The 22,454-nt window shown below is 34.4% G+C and overlaps 2 protein-coding genes and 1 pseudogene across 2 annotated transcripts; 1 reads left to right on the forward strand and 2 right to left on the reverse strand.

The window, feature by feature from the left end:
* The first annotated feature begins 8,566 nt into the window (after positions 1-8,566).
* Positions 8,567-9,375, forward strand: LOC110105947 (16.9 kDa class I heat shock protein 1). The gene has a single exon (XM_020835645.2). The coding sequence runs from the start codon at positions 8,661-8,663 to the stop codon at positions 9,138-9,140; it is 480 nt and encodes a 159-aa protein (XP_020691304.1). The 5' UTR covers positions 8,567-8,660; the 3' UTR covers positions 9,141-9,375.
* A 933-nt stretch (positions 9,376-10,308) lies between these two features.
* On the reverse strand, positions 10,309-12,268 carry LOC110105945 (annotated as a pseudogene).
* Positions 12,269-19,672: 7,404 nt separating this feature from the next.
* LOC110105952 (18.1 kDa class I heat shock protein-like) lies at positions 19,673-20,261 on the reverse strand. Its single transcript, XM_020835654.2, has one exon. The coding sequence runs from the start codon at positions 20,209-20,211 to the stop codon at positions 19,744-19,746; it is 468 nt and encodes a 155-aa protein (XP_020691313.1). The 5' UTR covers positions 20,212-20,261; the 3' UTR covers positions 19,673-19,743.
* Positions 20,262-22,454: the final 2,193 nt, after the last annotated feature.

Below are 22,454 nucleotides of genomic sequence, written 5' to 3' on the forward strand. Positions count from 1 at the left end.
TGTTGATTGTAATAATATAACGACATACTCATGTTGTTAATTAAGTGAAGGCTTGACAATCTGATGGTGGAATGAAGTGTTATATTGTGCTGATTATTGCTCCAAAAAGATCTAAGAGGGGATGAGCGAGTCCCTCATTATGATAGAATTATGATCTCTTTTGCCACAAGTTGATTAAAACTCGTACATAAACCATATAAAGGAAGCTTTGAAGGTTCTTGTAATAGAGAAGAGTGTCCTTTAGGCTGATAAAGAAATCCTTGAATAAGAGAACAATAAATTACAAGATCGCCTCTCAATGAGGGAAATAACCATATTAGACATTAAAGATTGTATTGAAGCTATATCGTTGAAAGTTATAAAAGAATTCAAGAAGTTTTCAGCCATTGATGGCTGACTTCTAGCTAGGCATTCGAGGATTCTCCTTTCGTTTCTAGTGATGATGATAATAAGAGCGAGTTGCGCTTTTTGAGGTTTTTAGCATGCTAAGGTCTTTATATGAGTGGCAACCCTATCAACCATTTGTTCTCATGGAGTCTTTCTTATGATATTGTACACTATACCCTTTAAAGTTACTTCATGGGCAAGTATTTCTAGGGTTACGAGTGTAGACCTTATATGCCACCTATCCTTGTGGGGTCTTTTTATTTAGGATATTATCCTCAACTAGCTTCCCTTTAAGGTTATCACATATGGAGACCTTCGTGTGGTTGTTTATTAGAGCTTCGCTCAATGATAATAAGAGGTTGAGATAAATCCACAAAGGATGTTTGACTTGTTTGAGATTATTTTTCAGAGCATTGTTTGATGATATTAACCTGCATGAAAGAGACCAAGAGAATCAATCAAGGATGTTTAACCTATTCGAGATTATTTTTTAGAGTATTTCTCGATGAAATTAGCTTGTGTGGAAGAGACCGAGAGAATCTATCAAGAATATTTGACATATTTGAGGTTGTTATCATAATATTGTTCGATGATGTTAACCTGCATGAAAGTGGCTGAGAGAATCCACCAAGGATGTTTGATATATCTGATGTTATTTCTCAGGTGTTGCTCCATGATGTTAACATGCATAAAAGAGACTGAGAAAATTCATTAAGGATGTTTGTCATACCCAAGATTCTTTATCAGAGCATTGCTCGATTGCTCGATGACGTTAACTTGTGTGAAAGAGGTCGAGAGAATTCATTAAGGATGTATGACCTATCCGAGATTGTTTGTCAGAATGTTTCTTGATGTCATTAACATATATGAAAGAAATCTAAAAAATTCGCTAAAATTATCTGACATATCTGAGGTTATTTATTAGATCATTGGTTGATGATGTTAACTTGTGTAGAAGAGGTCAAATCGAATCCCCTGGGATCAATTATAGTTTGGTTGTGAGGGGAGGAATGCCACGTGTATCCTGAATCAAAGATGAAAATTGGCTTGTCTTTAAATTATTTATATCTTTTTGAGATCGAGGTTAAGATCTTATCCAAAGAGTAGAAGTCCAGCCATGGGTTGTATAAAGCAATTTATTGAAAGCATAATTGCATTTGCTGGAAGCTTTATAAAAGTATTGAAAAAAATTTTTTAGCAATAGTTGCAGTCAAGGTTTTCCCCCAATTCACATATGATTCCCATGAAATTGATGCATCAATGGCTAATACTAGAGAGGCGATAAAATAATACATAAGGTTACCCTTAACAGTGAAAGGCTTCTTTCATATCTGATAACAAATTTTGGCAAAGGGACTATGTTGCTTTAACCATGTCTAGGACATTGACGTGAATGACATTTGAGGTTGGAGCAAAAGTTGTCCCCCAATCAGGAATCACGTTTCCACATATGAAGGTAAACGATTGCATCCTGGAATATTCATGATGATAGAGAGAGATACAGTTTAGGGTCTTAGCTTTGTACAAAATTTTAATGCATAAACAGATAAAAGAGAGGAGTGTAGCATTCATATGAGACACAAGATTTCATGTGAAAAATTTTGAAAGGGGAAAACCAATTAGGCTTGATCCAGTTTAAATGAATCTACAAGCATTGATGATTAAGTATAAATGAGGCCTTTCTTGAGGGAATATATTATGTAACAAATACACAATGCATGTAGCTTGTTATATGGTAGATATTATTAAAAGAGTGTTTGCATGTGTGTTTGGTGAGTGGGATTGCATTTGGGTGATCGAGATAAGAAGAACCGTAGTTGGCGGGCAATAGTGGTCAGAGTGGACTGTAGTCGATGGATGATATTGGTTAGAAGGATCATAGTTTGTGTGCGACGATGGTTATATATATATATATATATATAGCTTAAGATGTATGTAATGACTATAATGCCCTAATTAGTTGCAGCATGAATATATATATATATTTATGGATATCAATTTTGGTGATATTGAAGCTTCATTTGGGACGACTTTCTTTCTGCTTCTTAAAGCATCTTTTTAGTAAAAAAATTTAATTTTTTTTTACTTAAAAGCTGCTTTAAGAAACAGTAAGATACCCACCCCAAATAAAACCTTAGTAAAATTTATTGTTTATCCAATTATTATGTCTTTTGTTCAACATTTAAGATTAATCAATCACTACTTGATATTATAGAATCTAATTATTTCTCATTAATTAGACAAAAAAAGTTTCATAATAAAAAAATAACCTTGAGGTATCAAAAATAAAAAGTATTGAATAAAAAAATCATTCATCAATATAATTAATAAGGATTTGTTACCAGAAAATGAAAATTGTGTTCATCAATATACTTCTAAAAATACATCCATTAATTAAAATACAAAATATGATATCTGAAATCCTCAATCACAACATCTCTGAAAACTTTGTTCATCCTTTGGATCACCTCATTAATGTAATTCTCCCTTTTGCCAGCATCTTCACCCTCCACATAATGATTCCTCTTCTTTTAAAGGCCTCCAATTGTTTTTTTTAGCTTGAATGGCCACAAGAAGTTCTTAGATTTTTTTTTTTTAAAGTAGGGACCCACAGTGAAACTTATGGATGAGGTCTTCAATGCAAATAATCTTATGCTTCCCAAGACCCTGCCATGATAAAAATAATAAAACACCATAAAATCTAAAATAAAAACTTGCAAGTTTTGAAGTATGTTAAAAAAACAAAACCCGTTCAATGATGAAATTGTTGGTAAATGGAATTATTTTCTTCTGCTGTTTCCCATAACCTTGTTATAAATCAATTCTCTCACACTTTTCAGGTTGGGATTTTTAGCATCGTTGCTACCGCTGCCTATATCAATCTATAGCAGTGGTTTAAAAATCTGCGCTAATAATTGTTGTGAAAATATAGGGGTTGTGATCCTATGGAAGTGACATTTCAGAAAACAAATGAGCCCGATAAAGCATACCAAATTAGGGATCCAGTTCAGTTTTCCAACCAGTCCAATAAATGTAACGATGAGAAGTACAACAAATGAATGCCTAATTTCATCTCAAAGAAAATTATGCAACATTTTATTACTTCTGCAAACATTAAAAATACTCTTGAAGATCAATTTGCTAATGCGGATGATAAATGCTCACAAAGCAATGCCTTTGAACTTATTCCAATTAATTAAGAAACTAAAATTAATAATATAGTGTCTTTGCAGTTTCCAATAAATTAAGAAGCTAAAATTAATCAGGAAAACCTGCATATATAAAGTAAATAACACTCAAAACCAAATTACAAGCATTGAATTGTTAGATACTCTCTGAGCGTTCCTTAAGGATGCAAACAGAAATGAACCGTCCCCATCAATAATTAAGAAAAGCTATAGCCAACAATGTATCTCCCTCAAAATAGCGAAAGCTTGTTGAAATCAAAGGGATTTGAGGAAAACTCTTGCCGCCCTAGTGGAGTGCAAAAGTTACCTAAAATAGTAAAATGTCTATATCCAAATGAAGAAAATATAATAGAAAAATGTGAAAACTTTTGATCAGTTGCAACAATAAGGCTAAAACAAATAAAGGTGGCATCAGAACCTAATGACAATACCATAGATGCAGGAGTAGCAATTACAAGTAACTGTAAAAAATTAACTCAACCGAGATGCAAATTCTATCGAACTCAAAAATAAAATTGACAAATTCTATAAGCTACCAAACGATCTCTCATCAAACAGAACTAAGGAGAGAACCAACTCTTATCAATTCCAAAAAATCCATATAAATTTTAGTTCCCAAATGCCATTTAACGCAAGAGCAGATGGATCGTAGAAATGATTGAATTGCAAAAACATAAATATCCGTTGCTTCTATTAAGAAGATGCTTTGGGATTATCAAGTGCTCAAGATTGACATGAAAATTGTTAGAGAAGAAGAGTTCTAAGTATCTAACCTCTTCCAAATATACTATGTGAAGAAACCCTTCAGAGCCATTTGACTCAGAGCGTAGGGTAGCCTCATTGACAATAATGGCACTCTAAATTTTCCCTCCATAAAGCGAGAAAGGGGAAGAAATTTCGAATCCATCGTGAATGCTAGAGGTAGTTCCACGAGATTTCATCGCTAAAGCAAAACCTAGCGTGCGGTAGGAGATGTCGTTGCTGCGAAAGCGAAACAGGCAGGTCGGGTAGGGGGTTGAACCGGGTAGGAGGAGAGAAGTTTAAATGCTAATTTTATCAATGTAACTTAGAAGCCATCTTTACTTTTTGTCGCAAAAGTATATTTTTATAGTCCATTTTTTGTCTCTAATTTTTTGGACGCTAATAATGTATTTTCTTGTAGTTTAGAAGGATCATAGTTGGTGTGTGACAATGGATAGAAGGACAGTAGTCGGCGAGCGACGATGGTCGGAGTGGACCATAGTCGGCGGGTGATGGTGGTCATAAAGATCTTGTTCGACAGTCGACAGTGGTCAGAAGAATCGTAATCTAGCGACAGTCGATGGCCGGGGGAAGTCCAGTGATAATTTATGGCTGGGTGTAAGTCCGGTGATAGTGGGTGGCTAGGCGAAAGTTTGACGAAAGTTGTTGGATGAGCGGAAGTCTAGCGAATGTCTAACGACGGTCGGTGGTCGGGCGATGGTCGAGGAGTCTAGTGTCAAGGGAGCTCTCCTATTTTTCTTCATCTCTTCTCTTCATTCTCTTCTTTTCTCCCCCATCTCAAGGGAAGAATGAGAGGTCTATTTATAATTTTATGGGTGGTATGACCAGTAAATATGGAAAAGAAGAAGGGCGCATTGAAAGTGTTTTTGAATGGACAGCCGATATCGACTCCCTTGATCATATATCATTTATAAAAAATGTAAGTGTCTTAATGATGTCAGAATTTGAAAATCTTAGGCTCGTCGGATTAGTCTCATCAAACTGCTCGATTTGACTATAATCATGTTACATTTGGATGTCATTTGATTATCCAATTTATGCTTTGAATCTTTTGAATGTGCTTCAAGTCCTTGATTTGGGCCTGTTTGGGCTCGAAATAGATCAAAATTGGTGTTGTTAGATTCATCTTTTCGAGACGTTTAGTTTGATTATAAGTTTAATAAAATCAGAGTTCAGATACCCTTGAATTTAATTTTGAAAGTTTTTAATGCAAATTTGCCTCGAGATTCTTTCTCGATCAAGATAATTTTTTGATGATACATTAATAAAATATTTAATTTTTGAGATTTTTTGAGAATAAAAAAAAATTATAGCTTTTAAGGATTTTAGATTTATGAAGTTTTAGCATAACTAAAAAAATTATATATATCTTATGAGATTTTTATTCTTATAAAATTATGGAGAATTAGAGAATTTTACTTTATGAGACTTAGTCATGTGTAATTTTTGAATGATTGGAGAAGCATGTACATTTTGAATCTTTTAGCACTTTTAAGGTTTTTGATTGAGCGGATACTTGGATCCAATGCTTTTAAAATCGGATCGGACCGGTCGAACCGTGAATTGGTCGGTTGATAGGTTACGGTTCACTCTATAATCAGTTTCGCAGGGAATCGATATCGAACTGCTCGAATCTGTGATTCGACCGCTGAACCGTCGAACCGCTCGCGGTTTCAGATAACCAGCTGGTTCAGCTATAGTGCGGTTGAGCGAAGATCGACGACTGAGATTAGCGGTTTGGCGAAGATCGACGAGTGAGATTAACGAAGGCGAACCTTATACGTAGAGAGGAAAAAAAAATCCTACAACTCATTCGGATTTCATCCCATATGTTCTTCCTGTTAGGCGTCTCCGACGTCTCATGCTCATTCTCGAAGCCAAAGCCTACAGTCTTGCTCATTCGTGAAGCCAAAAGCCAACACCTTCTCTGATTGGCACAAGATTGCTCGTTCGTGAGGCCACTGAGAACTTTTTTTGCATTCCAAAGGCTCACTGGATTTGAATTCGAGGTACTCAAATGTCTAATTCTTCCCATTTTCTTCTTCGCCTCGACTATTTGAATCTAGGGTTCTCCTGTGCACTGTGGCTATTGATAAGTTGATAAAAAAAATATCGATGATTTTTTATGTTTGGAAAACACAATGGATTGAGCGAGGCATTACTTCGTCTAGTTTTACCTCAAAAATTACAGTCTATTCATATAAAATAGTAATTTTAGCTAAGATTCATGTCGGATTTAGGTGCTTTATGATTGATGAACTATTTTCGAATTCTTCTTTTCTTTCCGTGTTGCTCGCCATTATCAGAACTGATTCAGTAACACTGAATTGTTCCTATTTTATTTATCATTTGACTTTTTTTTTATTGATGGATACTGAATTGTTCCAATGTTCAAAAATGTATGTGACTTGTATAGCCTTATCTAATTTCAAGATAACAAAATTTAAGCAAGCTATGCCTTATGTCAATAAGATGAGTGAATTGTAGAGATCTCACAGAAAAGAGTACATTTTCTAGTGTCTCAAAACTCGTGAGTATAAATAGTTGTGTTTAAACTAGATTTTTGTAATGTAATGCTATCATAGAAATCATCATATATTTTATAACTTTTAATAATGTTATTATTTATTACGTCATCTGCTTGGACCGGTCGAACCGTGAACCTCTCCTTCTTCCGGTTCGTTGGCCGGTCCGATTTTAAAAGCCTTGCTTAGATCAACTATTTGCTCTCACAAAATTTTTATAGTAAAAATCTTGTCCTTGAGACTTTCTCTTGTTTGTATTTTTTAGAGGTTATGAGTGAAGATTCTGTTTGTCATTTGCGATCACAGGACCTTTCTAACGATCTAACGAGGAGTACATCCACCATTAACTTCCCATTAAAGCTGCCTCATTGGTGAGGGGGGGTTTATAGCTCCTAAGTTAGAGCTAGGATGCACACAATGTTTTATAGCTCCTAGGTTAGAGCTAGGATTCACACAATGGTTCCTATATTGTTCCTTAGATCTTGCCAAAATAGATCTTTAGGAGGTTCCTAGAAACTTTCAAATCGCCACGACACCACAAACCACAATGCTACTATATTGTATGCTAAATCTGCAGAGTTATTGTAGATCAGAGACTTTGACACCACGATGATATTTATCTAGTGTCGTAGCACTCGCAAGCAAATTGTCATAGCACTTCAGTTTAGAATTATATATTTTCAAATAAATTCATTTTAAGTAAATTTGGGTTGTTACATTAGACCATCCAAAATATCATCCAAATAGTGTTGTCAAGAAAAGCTATGATATGAGGACAAGAAGCAGCAGTTGGAGGGGCCTCCTCAATACAAGTGAAGTCCTCAGTGCCTCTATAGGTGAGCAGGGCAAATCTAGCACCCTAAATGGTAGGAATATTAAGGACTGCCTTGTTGGTTGGTGATAGGGGTATAATTATCATTGCATTGACATTTATGCCACAAGATTAATCCTATTCCATCTTCCGAGGTTAGGCATATAGTTGGTGCGCTAAATTGATCTGCGAAACTTGATTAGAACTAACAATGGGTACCACAGGAGCTCTCTTTAAAGAATAAGCCTCAAGAATACAAGCATATGAGAAAGAAAAGGCAACTCGACCTACTCTCCCCTCTTCCTAAGAGAATGTGGGGATGGTGAAAGAAAAACAATAGTTGTTATTATTCCATTGCGACATTCTTCCGACAATGATAATGATTGTGGCTACAATAAGGGATATGCTATCTTGCCCTTTACCCATTTCTCCTCCTCCCATAGCCAACAAAATCAAATCTCTTATCTTATGAACTCGAAGAGTTTAAGAAAATATAAAATAATCGAGAAAAAAATATTTTAGGAACATTTAAATAATCTAAACTTATTATTTTAACTATTTAAAAAAAATGATCCTAAAAATGGCTTAACTAACCACATTATCCATGCTATCCACAACCGCACCATGCAAGTCCGGTTCAATCATCAGAAGTTTAATACATTTAAAGCTCAAATCAAGCTGTAAACGCTCCACATCAGCCCATAAAGAAATCCAATAAGGCCTCTCCTGAAATTTCCAGCTACCAGGAGACCGGCCCGTGAGCGCTACCGCGCCTGGAAGAAACTGGAAGCTTACAGACTATTTCGGAAACTTTCACCACTAAACCAAGAAGACGAAAGAATTCTCGAGAAGGCGCTGTCCTCTTCTCTTCCCCACTATAAATCTTCATTTGACGCCTTCGCTTCATCTCAATCGAAATCAAGCAAATACAATTTTCAGTTCTTAAGTCCTTCGCATCAGCGACTCTCATTTAATCATTCAAAAGAGATGTCGATCATTCGCAGGAGCAACGTCTTCGACCCCTTCTCCTTCAACATCTGGAACCCATTCGAGGGCATCAACACCATCTTCGACAACGCCCTCACCGCTCCAGGCTCCAATTACGCGAACGAGGTTTCGGCCTTCGCCAACACACGTATCGACTGGAAGGAAACGCCGGAGGCTCACATCTTCAAGGCCGATCTTCCCGGCGTCAAGAAGGAGGAGGTTAAGGTCGAGGTCGTGGAAGGCGGAGTTCTCCAGATAAGCGGCGAGCGGAAGAAGGAGCAGGAGGAGAAGAGCGATCGCTGGCATCGAGTCGAGCGCAGCAGCGGTAAGTTCCTCCGCCGATTCCGATTGCCGGAGAACGCGAAGGTGGATCTGGTGAAGGCTTCATTGGAGAATGGTGTGCTTAATATCGTCGTGCCCAAGGAGGAGGTGAAGAAACCCGAGGTGAAGTCGATTGAGATTTCCGGAGAGGGGAAGTAGTGAAAGCTGGTATGTGTCTCGACTCTCGAATCGCCGCTGCTCGTTGCTTGCTTTGTTGTTGATTTGGTCTGTTTGATAAAGTTGTCCTATGGGAATCGGCAAATCGTGGAAAGTGTGTACTGTTGTTTGTATCCAAGCTGTTTTAAAATAAATTAGCGGTGTTGATTATCTATGAAGTTAAATTTCTGTAATTTTGTCTGCCAGTATTCATAGTAATGAGATCCTTTTAATATGTCGATTGTGAATTATATGATCAATCAAAAGTTAGATCAACTAATATTGCGGATCAAATAAATTTTATAGTCCATTATTGATCCATTAAAAGTTTTGCTCGGCAGTTGGTGGAGAGTTTAAGAGCTCACTGATCTATCAAAGATTTTTATTATTAATAAGAATGGTGGTTTGTTTACATAGAAGATGATGTTTTAACTAGGTAGTTTTATGTTGAAAGATTTCAAGAGTTGTGTAATTCTACTTCTATGGAGGATTTTGAAATAATAATTAATATTTTGGCCTTCCAAAAAATGATAGAATCTCTTAAAAAGATGTAGAAGCCATTGACAAATCTCAGAATGCCAGGGTGATCTATAATGTGTATTAAAATGCCATGAGTTCTTATGAAGAAGTTGTCTAGAAAAGTAGGCCTGTCTTGAGGTGAAATGGCGAATTTAAAAAATAATTTGTGACAGTCATATCGTGTCAGATCATAAAAAAGATAGAAATCTCAAGATTTAATTGGAGAGAATTATAAAATTTTCATTTATTTATAGTCTACAGAGCTATTAAAACTTAAATTAAAATCTATAAATTCTAATCATCAAAATTATTTTCATTCATCTCAAGAATATTTACAATCAAAATATTTATCCATAAACAGGATATGACACAAACATTATAGATTAGAGGCTCCAAGCGCTTCCGTGCTGATGGCCAAGCCCTAGCATTAGGGTAAAGGCATTGACGCATCAATAGGAAGATTTTTTTTTTAAAGTCCAAAATTACTCTAGATTTAGATCCCAAAATTTGTCTAAAAAAATCATTCATAAAATTACATACATGAGAAATATTACTGGCGATGCCACTCCTGATGTGGGGAGATAATCGTTGGATCGTTGAAAGAATAATGCTTGAAGGATTTCCAAGAATAAGAGGGCAAACCAAGCTCAAAGGCTTCAATTTATATAATATTCATCAATAATATATTTCCTATTATAATGCATACATTTATAAACTATCTATAGAATCTTTTAGAAAAGCTTCTAACAAACTATAGTAAGCTACTCCTAAGGAACACTTAAACTATAATGTTTTACATCGCTTCTTCGCAAGAAAATCAAAACTCTCTTGGTACAAGTTTGCTTCTCATATATTAACCATGGAGGCACAAAGAATCCAAAAGATAAATAATTATAGTAACATTAACATTACATCCGGATAGTTGCATCTTTTTGCTGATTCAAGAACAGTTCTTCAACCGGGAAGATATCCTCCAGCTAACTTTAAGTAGCAAACACCGAATTCCCTGGAGCTGGAAGGGCAACAACTTTTCCCACCGCAATAGTTTTACCTTCAGAACGAAGAGTGAACCGCCCAAGCTGTGGAAAATCTGCAAAATTCTCAATGCATATCAAGTTGTTTACCTGTACTCTGCAAACAACAACAGCACCATTCTTAACAAAGAGAGGTTTCCTCTTAGGCTTTCTTTTCTTTGGATCCGCATCTTTCTTCTTCTTCATCACATCAATTTCCTCTATAAGCTCGACAATCTCCGACTCCTCGACAATGGAATGGATGTGCAGTATTGCTTTGTAACCAGCAGTGAATATAGCGTTATCGAGAAGCTCTAGAATTTGCAACTGAGCATTGAATTCAAAAACGGCATTAACTGGATTAAAGACATTTGAAAGTACAAAACCAGACAATATGTCTTCTTCTTCTACTCCAGACACTTTCACCCTGACATTTTCACCAGGCCCAGCTCGTCTTGTCTTTTTTTCATCACAGAATATGGCAAGCACTTTGACATGCGCTTTATTTGGCATGACCAATAAGCTATCACCCTCTTGTATGGTTCCAGACTCAATCTTTCCCATCAATACAGTTCCCATGTCCTTGTATTTATCAATAATTGGCATCCGAATAGGCCCTTTAGGATCTCTCAATGGAATTTCAATAGAATCCAAGACTTGAAAAAGACATGGCCCATCCCACCAACCACAAACTTTCTTGTCCACTCTGCTTGCCATATTGATTCCCATCAAACCAGATATAGGGAGAAAATGAACATCTTTCCTAGCATTATAACCCGATGACTTTAGGAAAGGAATCATCTTTGTTTCTATCTCATCATATCTTTCTTTGGCCCAATTCACCGTAGGTTCATCCATTTTATTGACAGCCACAACCAACTTTGAAACACCCAGTGTTTTGGCAAGTTGAACATGCTCACGGGTCTGCCCTCCCTTCTCATATCCAGTTTCAAATTCACCTTTCCGTGCAGATATGACTAGAACTCCAACGTCAGCTTGAGAAGCACCGCTGATCATGTTTGGCACATAGCTTTTATGTCCTGGAGCATCTAAAATTGTAAATCTCGTATTTTCTGTTTCGAAATGTGCTCTTCCGACCTCCACAGTTTTTCCCTTTATGCGTTCTTCCTCATTAGTGTCCATAATATAAGCCATATACCAGCTCTCTCGGTTTTTTTCCTTTGCCTCCTTCTCATACTTCTGAATAGTTCGATCATCAACCTGACCACTGAGGAGAAGTAACTGCCCTCCAGTTGTTGACTTACCTGCATCAACATGCCCGATGAAAACAACATTCAAATGCCGCTTTTTCTCTTCTTCTTTTTCCCCAGGATCTTCAATTTCCTCATGTTCAAGCAACTTCACCTCTTTTTTCTCCAATTGCAACTCCTGGAGGTTTGATTCTACCTCCTCATGGTAGCGCTGAGCGGGCACAAGAGGCGGTGAATCCACCCTCTTAGATTCGATGACGATCGGAGAGACAGGTAACGTAGCCTCCTCTACAGAATCGTCTTCCTCTTGGCTCCAATCGTTCCCGTTCTTGCCATCCAGGAGGGCGGGTGATTGGACGACTATCTCGGCTCTCCGGACCACCTCCATCGTTCACGACGATTACTAGCGAGCGGCTAGGGATACTTGTCGATGCTCTTGCAAAATTTGTAAATTTTTGTACTAAAAAACTGCCGTAAAAATCAATAAAAAAACTTATTGATCGAACAAGATTATGCGAAGGACTTGAGAATCGAAAAATGTTCGCATGATTTTGAAGGAAAGAATTGCAATGAATATTTATAGATGAGGAGGTAAGAGGTCATCACCTTACTTCTCGATCTGTCTTTCCGCCTGACTCGGTCCCATAATTCTATTTACGGAGCGGGCAAAGTAGTTCGTTGGAAGATTTATGGGATCTGTTGGTTGCCGTGGAGCATTTAATGCTATATTTTGCCTAATGCTAAACATGCCGTGTGTGACGCGGTGAGGGTTAGCATGAATGGAGGAGTGGTTATTTTAGGTCATATTTAGGATATTTTTATTTTCTTTATATATTAAAAATATTCTAAAACATGTTTATTTAATTATATTTTAAATAACTTATTTGTTATAAAAGTATTACAAGTGAATGTAAAAAAAAAAAAAAAACCTTTTTTCCCCGTACATCATTATTTTCTCCCAAAAACCACTAAAAAAATAGCTAATTAGACCCATCAAAGATTATCGCTAGAAATGATAATTTGGCCTCTTGTGCTGATGCTTTTAGTGGCCAAAAATTTTTTGGTGGCTAAATAGTGACCACTATTTAGTATTGGTGCTAAAATTGAACATATTAGCAACTTTTTACGCTAATATATATTTATTTGGATGCTATTAATAATATTAATTATTAATTTTATTTTACATTTCTATATCAACAAAATATAAATTTGTCACCTAAAGATCTAACCAATAAATCACATCCACTTATTTCAGATGTGTTGATATATATTTATATATATTATATAATTTAAAATAACAGAAAATATCATTAATAAAAGGATGGTTACAAAGTCACACAAAACAGAAACTCACTAAACTAACACAATTAAGAGTAAAACCTATTGAGCTAAAAAAACCAAAACAAAAAAAAGGATAAAACCAACCAAAATAAGGGGGGCGGCCTCGAGCATCAGCCAGAACAGCCATCATCTTCGAGGACCTTCGCAAGACCATCCAGAAGATAACAAGCCCGACGGTTGCCACAAGGAAATAACGGGAGGGGAAGGCCCAGCCAACATCGCCTGCAACAGCCCAGCGGAAAATCGCAAAAATAAAGGAAAATCAACCAAATCATCTTCTTTACCTCCACGTTTCCAATTTCCCACGAAATCTCCCCCTCAAAGATCTATTCGGCACGCCATCTGTCAACTCATAATCAGAATCTAAAACAGATTCAGAACCGAATTCTCTCCGAAAATTAATTAACCAGTCACCTTGAAGCCCAACAACCATTTCAGATTACTACCCAAAAATCATTTTGGGTTCCATTAGCTTCACAGGCAACAGTAACCAAATTCTAGGAATTAACCAACATTCCCTGGCACTTCCATATTAGCATTTATTTCCCCACCAACGAGACCAAACTATCACAATTTACTCTGATTTCACAGCAAAATCATCGTCAACCCTCAGTACCAGCCCATCTCCCTCGGTAGGAACCGACTCCTGCAAAACAACATAGAAACCAACCTCCCATGCAATCCGGCTCCAGAATGTCAACCGAAATACCCTCATTCACCGCAAATGATCAGTTACGACAGACGAAGAAAAAAGGGCACAGCATAGGAGACAATGAAATTTTTCGCCTTTCAACCGCAACCTCATTTTCCACCAGTAAGTATCCTCCATAGATTATATCCAAACAAAACACAACCGTTGGCTTAAAAAGCCTGATCTCTTTATCAGAATCAATAACAGGCACAACGACTCCAACACATTCGACTCAGCATAACAGTTCATTTTGAACATCAACAACACAGGTTCCTCCAACACCGGAGCTGTCACAACGATTTTTCGCAGTTTTAGATACATTACGATTCGGGGTGCAAAATTGGACAAGCATTCCTTAGAATGACCTAGAGAACTACAATGATTACAAAAACTGGGAATTTCATCAAATATTTAACATTCTGAATATACCCAGATCCACAGATCCAACCGCATATCTTCTCCTCATGTTTCTGGTAAACATCAACTCAACCAATATACACTACCGACGGCCGCGACCCAGATGCCGTTGCCAAGCGGATTTGAGGGGGCGACGAAAAAGAGAGCCAAACCAAAGAAGTATTCTAGGAGTAAATAAATGGGCCGAAGAAGAGGGAAAGAGACCCAAATCGGCACAATAGGAGAATCCAATCAACATCCAAATGGTGAGTCATTTCACCACTTTCATATAACAATTTTGGAACAAAATAGGATCTATGGGAAAAAATTCTGCAATAATCAAAATCATTCTCAAGTTTTATCAAAAACATTTCCGATTATTGAGCACAGTTAACTGAAAATTCTCCAATCAACTTTAAACTAAACAAAATCCGAATGGCTTCAACAGAGGTCCCCGCCCGGAAAACGCCCAACCAAAGAGACTTCAAAAGGTCTTAGCAGCGACCTAATTTCATCTCCGAAATAAACAACGCGGCAAGCCCGATGGAAGAAAAATTCAGAGCAGGAAAAGGGATGACGAAATCAGAAACCGCATCTTGAACAAATAGGAGCGCTATTCCGCTCAGGAAACCAGGATCGGCGTATACGAAAGCCGCCATACACGAAACCAAGAGCAAGATGAAAAAAATCTTCACCAGACGAATCGAAGTAAGAGGCGGCGGCTGGGATTGAAAAGCGAAATCCTAGCAGAGCCATTTTAAGTTAAATGGACTGCCTCTAATTAAATATATTATATATATATTATAATTATAATATAATATATATATATATATATATATATATATTATAATTATATATATATATATTTAAATATATATTTATTATCAATTATTATGCTGGCTATAACAATTAAGATCAATCCATCACTCCTTTATATTCAATTAGCTAGATAAATTTCATAAAAGAAAATAACACAAATTTATTAGCTTGAGGTAACAATAATAAAAACTGTAGAATCCAAAAAATATATTCATTCATCAAATCATTTTCAAGGATTTGTAGGAGAAAATGAAAATTATATTATTCATATATTTTACAAATGCATCATAATTAAATATAAAATATGATATTCAAAATCATAATATAAAATTATTAATGTTTACAAAATGATAACATCTAGTTAACATCAAATATTTTTTTTACTTTATGAAAAAATATAAAATTCAAAATATTACTTTCTCTCATATCAGCTTATCAAAGGCAAATCACATCATCAATCTTAACCATGCTAACCATCAATATCTGTTACTGCTTGTTAGTGGGGATCCAACTTCTCTGCTTTGTCCATATATGAGGAAATAATCATATGATGATGAGCATTAATAAGAATGTTTCTCATGCAGAGCTTTGTTTCTACAATAAGAAAACTATTATAATCAGACCAAAATACTACATAATTAATCAAAGACCATGAACAGAATCAACTTTTATAATTCTAGTACTGAACAAAGTGTCTTGCACATCCCTGCAAGGTGGTCCCCAAAGAGCACACTGAACATCATGCCAATAAACATGCTTGGTTCCAGATGACCCATATAACGATAAAATGAATTACGACAAGGGATTCTGTGCTCACTCGGTGAACAAACTTCAACATCGAACGATTTTGAGAGTTTATTTCAATATTTTTAGATAAACTATAAAGTGAAAATATTGAATGGAGAGGCATTTTGGCATGATTAAACTAGAAATTGTTTTTCCACAAGGAACATTAAAGCTGGTGGAGATAATGTCCATAAAAAAAAAATAAAAAAATACCATAGCTGTGAATTCAATGTTGTGTAAATATTTAAGATAAACATTCTATATCCGAATTACAGAAAAAAAAAAAAAAAAATCTTTGGATAAGAGTTAACAATCCTTCTAAATGGATACATTATTTGCTAGCACTTTCTGATAAATTGAAAAAAAAGGCTAAAGCATGTTAACATCATTTCACTAAAGTATATATCAATAAAATCAGGAATAAAGAATGGGTATGTTAATTATAGAAGAAATATAATTAAATCAGCTCAATTAGAATAATATTTACTTTGTATCACTCAAACTATAACTTCAGTGTGGCAAATAATGAAAACTAGAATATTAGATGGAACGAAAAAGAAAGCACTGTAAAAAGCATAAAACGATGAAACATTTTCTTTCTAAAAGAATACTTAGCTTCCATAACAAAGTGTTGTGAAATGGTACATCAAGTTGTATCTTTCTACTATTTTATTACATCATACAACTTAGAGAACATATAAACATAAATTCTTGGTAAATCTCCACAATTTGAAAGCCTTCATGATATATTTTATGTTAGATCATATTTGATATAAATTTTGTTTTTCAATTTCAGAAGCAGGAAAGGCAATTTTACATGGTGCAACACTTATAGTCGAATGAGAATTGCAAGATTCAAAATTTAAACTGATAAAGTGGGGATTTTTTGCACTTAACACATTTTATTTTATAAAATTTTAACCTAAATTTGAGAGTTCAATAAAGGAATAAAAGTCCAAAATCATGGCGCAACACTTATATATATATATATTATCGGTTATTATGATTTATAGCTAATGAATCAAGCAATACTAAGATCGCTTCAAATTAATTCATAATATATATGCCTGAATCAAACAAAAAAAAATTAAAATTATACTGAGTTGAATTCAAACGCTCACCTATAAAAAAATATTTAGTTATTACTGAAATTTTATGTTGTAGGAGGCCCTCGACATATATTGAGTTAAAGTTCTTTTAAGCTTGCAAGCTTCTCTATATGACTGAAGATTTCAAATATCATTCTAGTGTCTAAAGAGCAAATTAGTAAAAGCTTCCATAAATTGGAATAATGGACTCTTTCCACCTCTCAATTATAACCTTAAATGTTTTCAACATTGCATCACAATGATTTAATATTTGACATTCTTTTATTAAATTTAGTCTCCATGTGCCTTGTGATTTCTTGGATTTTATGCTGTAGTGTTGAAGAACTATGATAGATAAATTTGGATGACTAATTATAATGCTATCGATCAAAATTAGGAGAGTGCAATTATGAGGGCTAGCAATGCTATATATTTTTCAAGTGCTAAGGACATGTTCAATAGGTGCCAACATATCCTTGAGTCTTTATTCTGTCCAAGTAGTTCATAAAACCACACAGTCACAACAAAATAATAGATAAGTTTGAATACTTTGCCAGAATTACCATATTTTGAACTTTGAAGCTTTGGTAGCTCTTTATTTAAGCCTCTCTAAACTTGATATTAAAACATGAAGCGTGCAATTTCTACCTTCAATAGAAATGAGAGTTAGAATATCGACAATTCTTAGTTAACCATCAAATACAAGCAGTAAATAATTGATCACTAGAAATATAAAACTTCAGTGCAACATCTATCAGCAATATCTATTTAGGTTTATCTTGTGATAGCTTTCTTATTGCTTTTCAAAGGAACTTTTTAGTACAAAAAATCCTTTAACTAAAAATTTTTGTGTTAAAAAACTGGCATAGAAATCAATAAAAAAGTTTTCTAAAATAAAACCCTAAATTTAATCAATTAATTAGTTGGTGATATTTTATTCACCATCATTACAAGTTTATCTATCCTCTTAAATGGAAAAAAAAAACTGTTAAATCTATTACAACATATTATTTCAATTTTATTAATGCTCCTCTTAAATGGAAAAAAAAAAGTTTTCTATTGAGTTGTTGTCAAAAATACTATCTACAATACTGTGCCTCATCTAAATTAATGTAGCAAAAAGTTCTACCATTTTCATATTTTTTATATTTTTAAAACAACTTAGACTTCATTTGGGATAGCTCTCTTATTACTTTGATTATTACAATGTTATCTTAATTTCTAATTGGTCATTGGTTTTTTATTGATTTAAAAAAAAAAATTGTACTAAAAGTCTTTTTCTACAACAACTTTCAAAAAAACTATTCTATCAACAACAATTTCATAATCAACTTTATAAAAAGTTATAACAATCTTGAATAGATTCTTAATTTAATGATCCCAAAATACTGGATGATTTTTTCTCTCCAATGATTTTCTCACTGACACATTTCTTGATTACCCTTATTTTGTAGCTTTTTTTTTTTAATTCCACCCTACCACAAATACTAGAGTTTAGCTCTCCTTTCTTGGCTAATATTTGACTAGAAAGCTTTATTAGCTAAATTTGTTATATGTTTATTTATAACATTTAGTTAAACACAATAATAAAATTCAAAGATATAGTTGCCATGGTAATCTTACATAAAATTAGATATCATATTATGCAAAAATTAAAGAGGATGTAAAATGATAATTAACTATCTATAAAATCGCCTCCGACAATTACTCAAAGAAACAAACTATTGATCAGCTACTCAATTTTTCGATCATTCAATGATGTGTTTTTAGCTTGACCCATCTCTCTTGCATATATACTTTTAATGTTTGAGACATAGAAGATTGAATGATATTGGTTTTATTTACTGATTCTCATTTTGCCATGATCAACAGTCTTTAATTTGAATGATGCATCTTTGCTTATTGTAGCATATATAGTCTTCTACATAATTTACAGTTTGCATTTACTCCAAAAAATCTTAATTCTTTCAAATCTTTTCAATATCTCCTCTCATTCGGGCTTCATTTGAGATAGTTTTCTTACTGTTTAATAAAGCATCTTTTTAGTATAAAAATTTCACATCTAAACATATTTTGTACTAAAAATTGCTAAAAAAAGCAATAAGAAAGCTGTTAGAAATAAAACCATATATTTTTTTGAATTCAGCACCATCAGATTAATATCAACGTGCTGCAATTATCGAACTCCAATCAATTTCACAAAACACATGAAAATTGATTGCTTGAAATGTTACTAATATGGAATATCTAAATATTAGATAGCATAAATTTGTTTTAATAGACGATCAAAGATGAATATCACTTAGGTTTGGTTTGGGACGGCTTTTTTATTGTTTTCTAAAACGTGAGTTTTAGTACAAATTTTTTTATTTTTGTATTAAAACTCCGTTTTAGAAAGTAGTAAAAAAACTGTCCTAAACGAAGCCTTATTTATTTAGAATAATTTGCTAATATTACACACTTTCAATTTCACCACTTCAATAGGGAAGCTTAAGATTTCATTTGAGACAATTTTTTCACTATTATTTAAAATAATATTTTAGCATACAAATTTTTTGACCTAAAAATATTGTACTAAAAAACTACCTTAGAAAAAAAAAAAAAAATCACAAACCAAGCCAACATCAAACATCAAAAAGTTCACAAAACAGAGCAATCAAAAAATCTTCGCCAACAACAAAACAAGCAACTTAAGAACACGGGCGATTTGAGATGCAAATCATATTCTTCTATTTTATCCTCTCAAGAAATCTCAATAGACTTCACGTAAGGCTTCTTCACCTCCTCTTTGGGTACGATGACACTAAGCACCCCATTCTTCATGGATGCTTTCGCCTGATCCACCTTCACGTTCTCCGGCAGTGGGAATCGGCGGAGGAACTTACCGTTGCCTCGCTCATGTAGAAGCCAGCGATGGGTCTTCTCCTCCTGCTCCCTCTTCCACTCGCCGCTGATCTGGAGGGCGCCGCCTTCCACGACCTCGACCTTAACATCCTCCTTTTTGACGTCAGGGAGATCGGCCTCAACGATGTGAGCCTCCAATGTCTCCTTCCAGTCGAAGCAGGGGTTGGCAAAAGTTAAAACCTCGGTCACAAAATTGGAGCCGGGAGCATAGATGGCGTTGTCGGAGAAGGTGTTGAAGCTCTTTAATGGATCCCATTGGTCAAATAATAAAGGCTCAAAAACTTTGCCTCCGCTAATTGTCGACATCAAACCTTTAATTGATTGAACAAGATTCGATTCTGCGAAGTACTTGAGAATCGAAAAGTGCTCGCTTGATTTTGCAGGAAAGAATTGCAATGAACATTTATAGATGAGGAGGAAAGAGGACAGCACCTTCTCGGCCTGTCTTTTATCTTTTCTAGGTTTAGGTGGAAACAAAAAAACTATCAAAGCTTCTGACTCAATTCTTTGTTGGAGGAATTATGGGATTTATTGCTAATATGGAGCATTTAATGCTAGATTTAGGCCGTATTAAACGAGTTAAATTTTAAGGCAGTTTTAAATTCTGCTAATACTGACACGGTGGTGGTTAGCATGGATGAAGAGTGGTTAGTTTATGTCATATTTAGGATATTTTCATTTTCTTTATGTAGTAAAAATATACTTAAGCATATTTATTTAATTATTTTATAAATAACTTCTTTCTTTTATAAATATTAAAAGTGAATGTTTTGAAAATGTTTTTCTTTTTTCTTGCATATTATTATTTTCTCCTGCAATCATCAAACTCCAATCAATTTAGCAGAACCTCACATGAAAATTGATTCCTTGAAATTTTACTGATATGGAATATCCAAATATTAAATAGCATAAATTTGTCTTAATAGATGATGAAAGATGAACATCACTTATTTATTGAGAACAATTTGACTATAGTACATAGTTTAAATTTCCCCACTTTAATAGGGAAGTTTTTTTTAGCAATATCCATCGTGCTTAAAATCAAAGAGACTGTTAAAAAAAATAAAAACAAAATCACATTGCAAAATGATATGAATTTACTTGCTTGCAAAGGGTCTAAGAGCAGGAACTCCCAATGACATAATTTCAACAGTCTGTAGAACCGGAAATAAATTATACAAATTTTGTTCACAACTCAAGAGAATCATAATCTAGAGTCAGGCAAACATAAGCCTCTTTGTACCATCAAGCATGTTTAACGTGTTAACTTTCTTTTTTATGAATGTCGTATATATTCTTCAGAGCCGCCTTAATCTTCTTTTTATCAGCTCGGACATAAACAATAAAACAAGAGAATTGTACTTGTCTTCGATCTTTTTCATGATAGGTTTAGTCGTCAAAGGGTACTTGAGGATATGGTAATGGTTGAGCTTGTTTCTGAGAGGAGCACTAATTCTGGGGTTATTTTGGTTCTCCAGCCTTCTTTAGTATTTTTGGATAGTGAAAAGTCACAGAAGTGTGGATTTTCTTTGTCTTCTTCTCTTTTTTTTTATACATTCTACCTCAATTCAACCAAAATTTATTTCCCAGTTAAACAGTATTTGAATTTGTCAAGCTAGCTGGCTTTAAATAAATAACAACAACAAAACACAACATGAATATGATAAGAATATCAACAAAGTGAGACAATGGCATTTTGGGGTGAACAAATTGTTATATTTTTTGTTAATTAGAAAATTTCTTAGCCTTTCATATGAATGACTCTAAGGAAATTTCTGCTAATATATATGATTTTTATATTCTTATTAGTGAGCTTATGAATGAAAGAATTAACTTAGTAGAATCTTTTATCACTGCATCCTTGATTAAGAAACTTTCTGTATCTTAGAAGGAATATGAAAATATGATGAAACATAAGCGTGAGGATATGAGTTTAGAGCATGTCATTATTGATATTAGTATCGTAGAGATTATCAAGAAAAAAATTGATTCAGAAAGGGCTGGAGATTTTACTTATAATGCAAATTTGATACAAAAGGGGAATAAGAATAGAGAAAATTTTAAAAAATCTCTCTACAAACAAAAACAGGGAAATAAAAATTTCAAAGTCAAAGGAAATGAACAAGAGAAGAAAAGTGCTTGTTTTGTTCGTGGAAAACCAGATCATTTTGCTAGACAATGCAGACACATAAAATTGAACGATAAATCAAATGTCAACATTGCAGAAACCAATGATGTTATTATTGCTGTAATCTCATAAGTTAATCTTGTTCAAGGAAAAAAATGGGTTATAGATTTGGGAGCCACTCGTCATATATAAGAAAAAGGAGATCACTTAGTAAGTTTCATGAAACAGTTACTAACAAGATAAGATCGATGAGCAAAGAATATGCAATAATCTATATCACAACATAATTTTATTAAAACAAGATGAGAATCCAGCAATGTGATGGAGAACTCACCATCCAATTTCAAATTAAAGAAGAACTTCCTAATCAAATCTAAAAATGGTCTAAGATTAGGGATATATCCTACAAGAGAACAGGAAA

The sequence above is a fragment of the Dendrobium catenatum genome, unplaced genomic scaffold, assembly GCF_001605985.2.
Source record: "Dendrobium catenatum unplaced genomic scaffold, ASM160598v2 fragScaff_scaffold_754, whole genome shotgun sequence".
Lineage (NCBI taxonomy): Eukaryota > Viridiplantae > Streptophyta > Magnoliopsida > Asparagales > Orchidaceae > Dendrobium > Dendrobium catenatum.

What these genes read in the sequence shown, in the direction of transcription:
- LOC110105947 (XM_020835645.2), top strand. Translation starts at nt 8,661, where the DNA reads ATGTCGATCATTCGCAGGAGCAACGTCTTCGACCCCTTCTCCTTCAAC.
- LOC110105952 (XM_020835654.2), bottom strand. Translation starts at nt 20,211, where the DNA reads ATGTCGACAATTAGCGGAGGCAAAGTTTTTGAGCCTTTATTATTTGAC.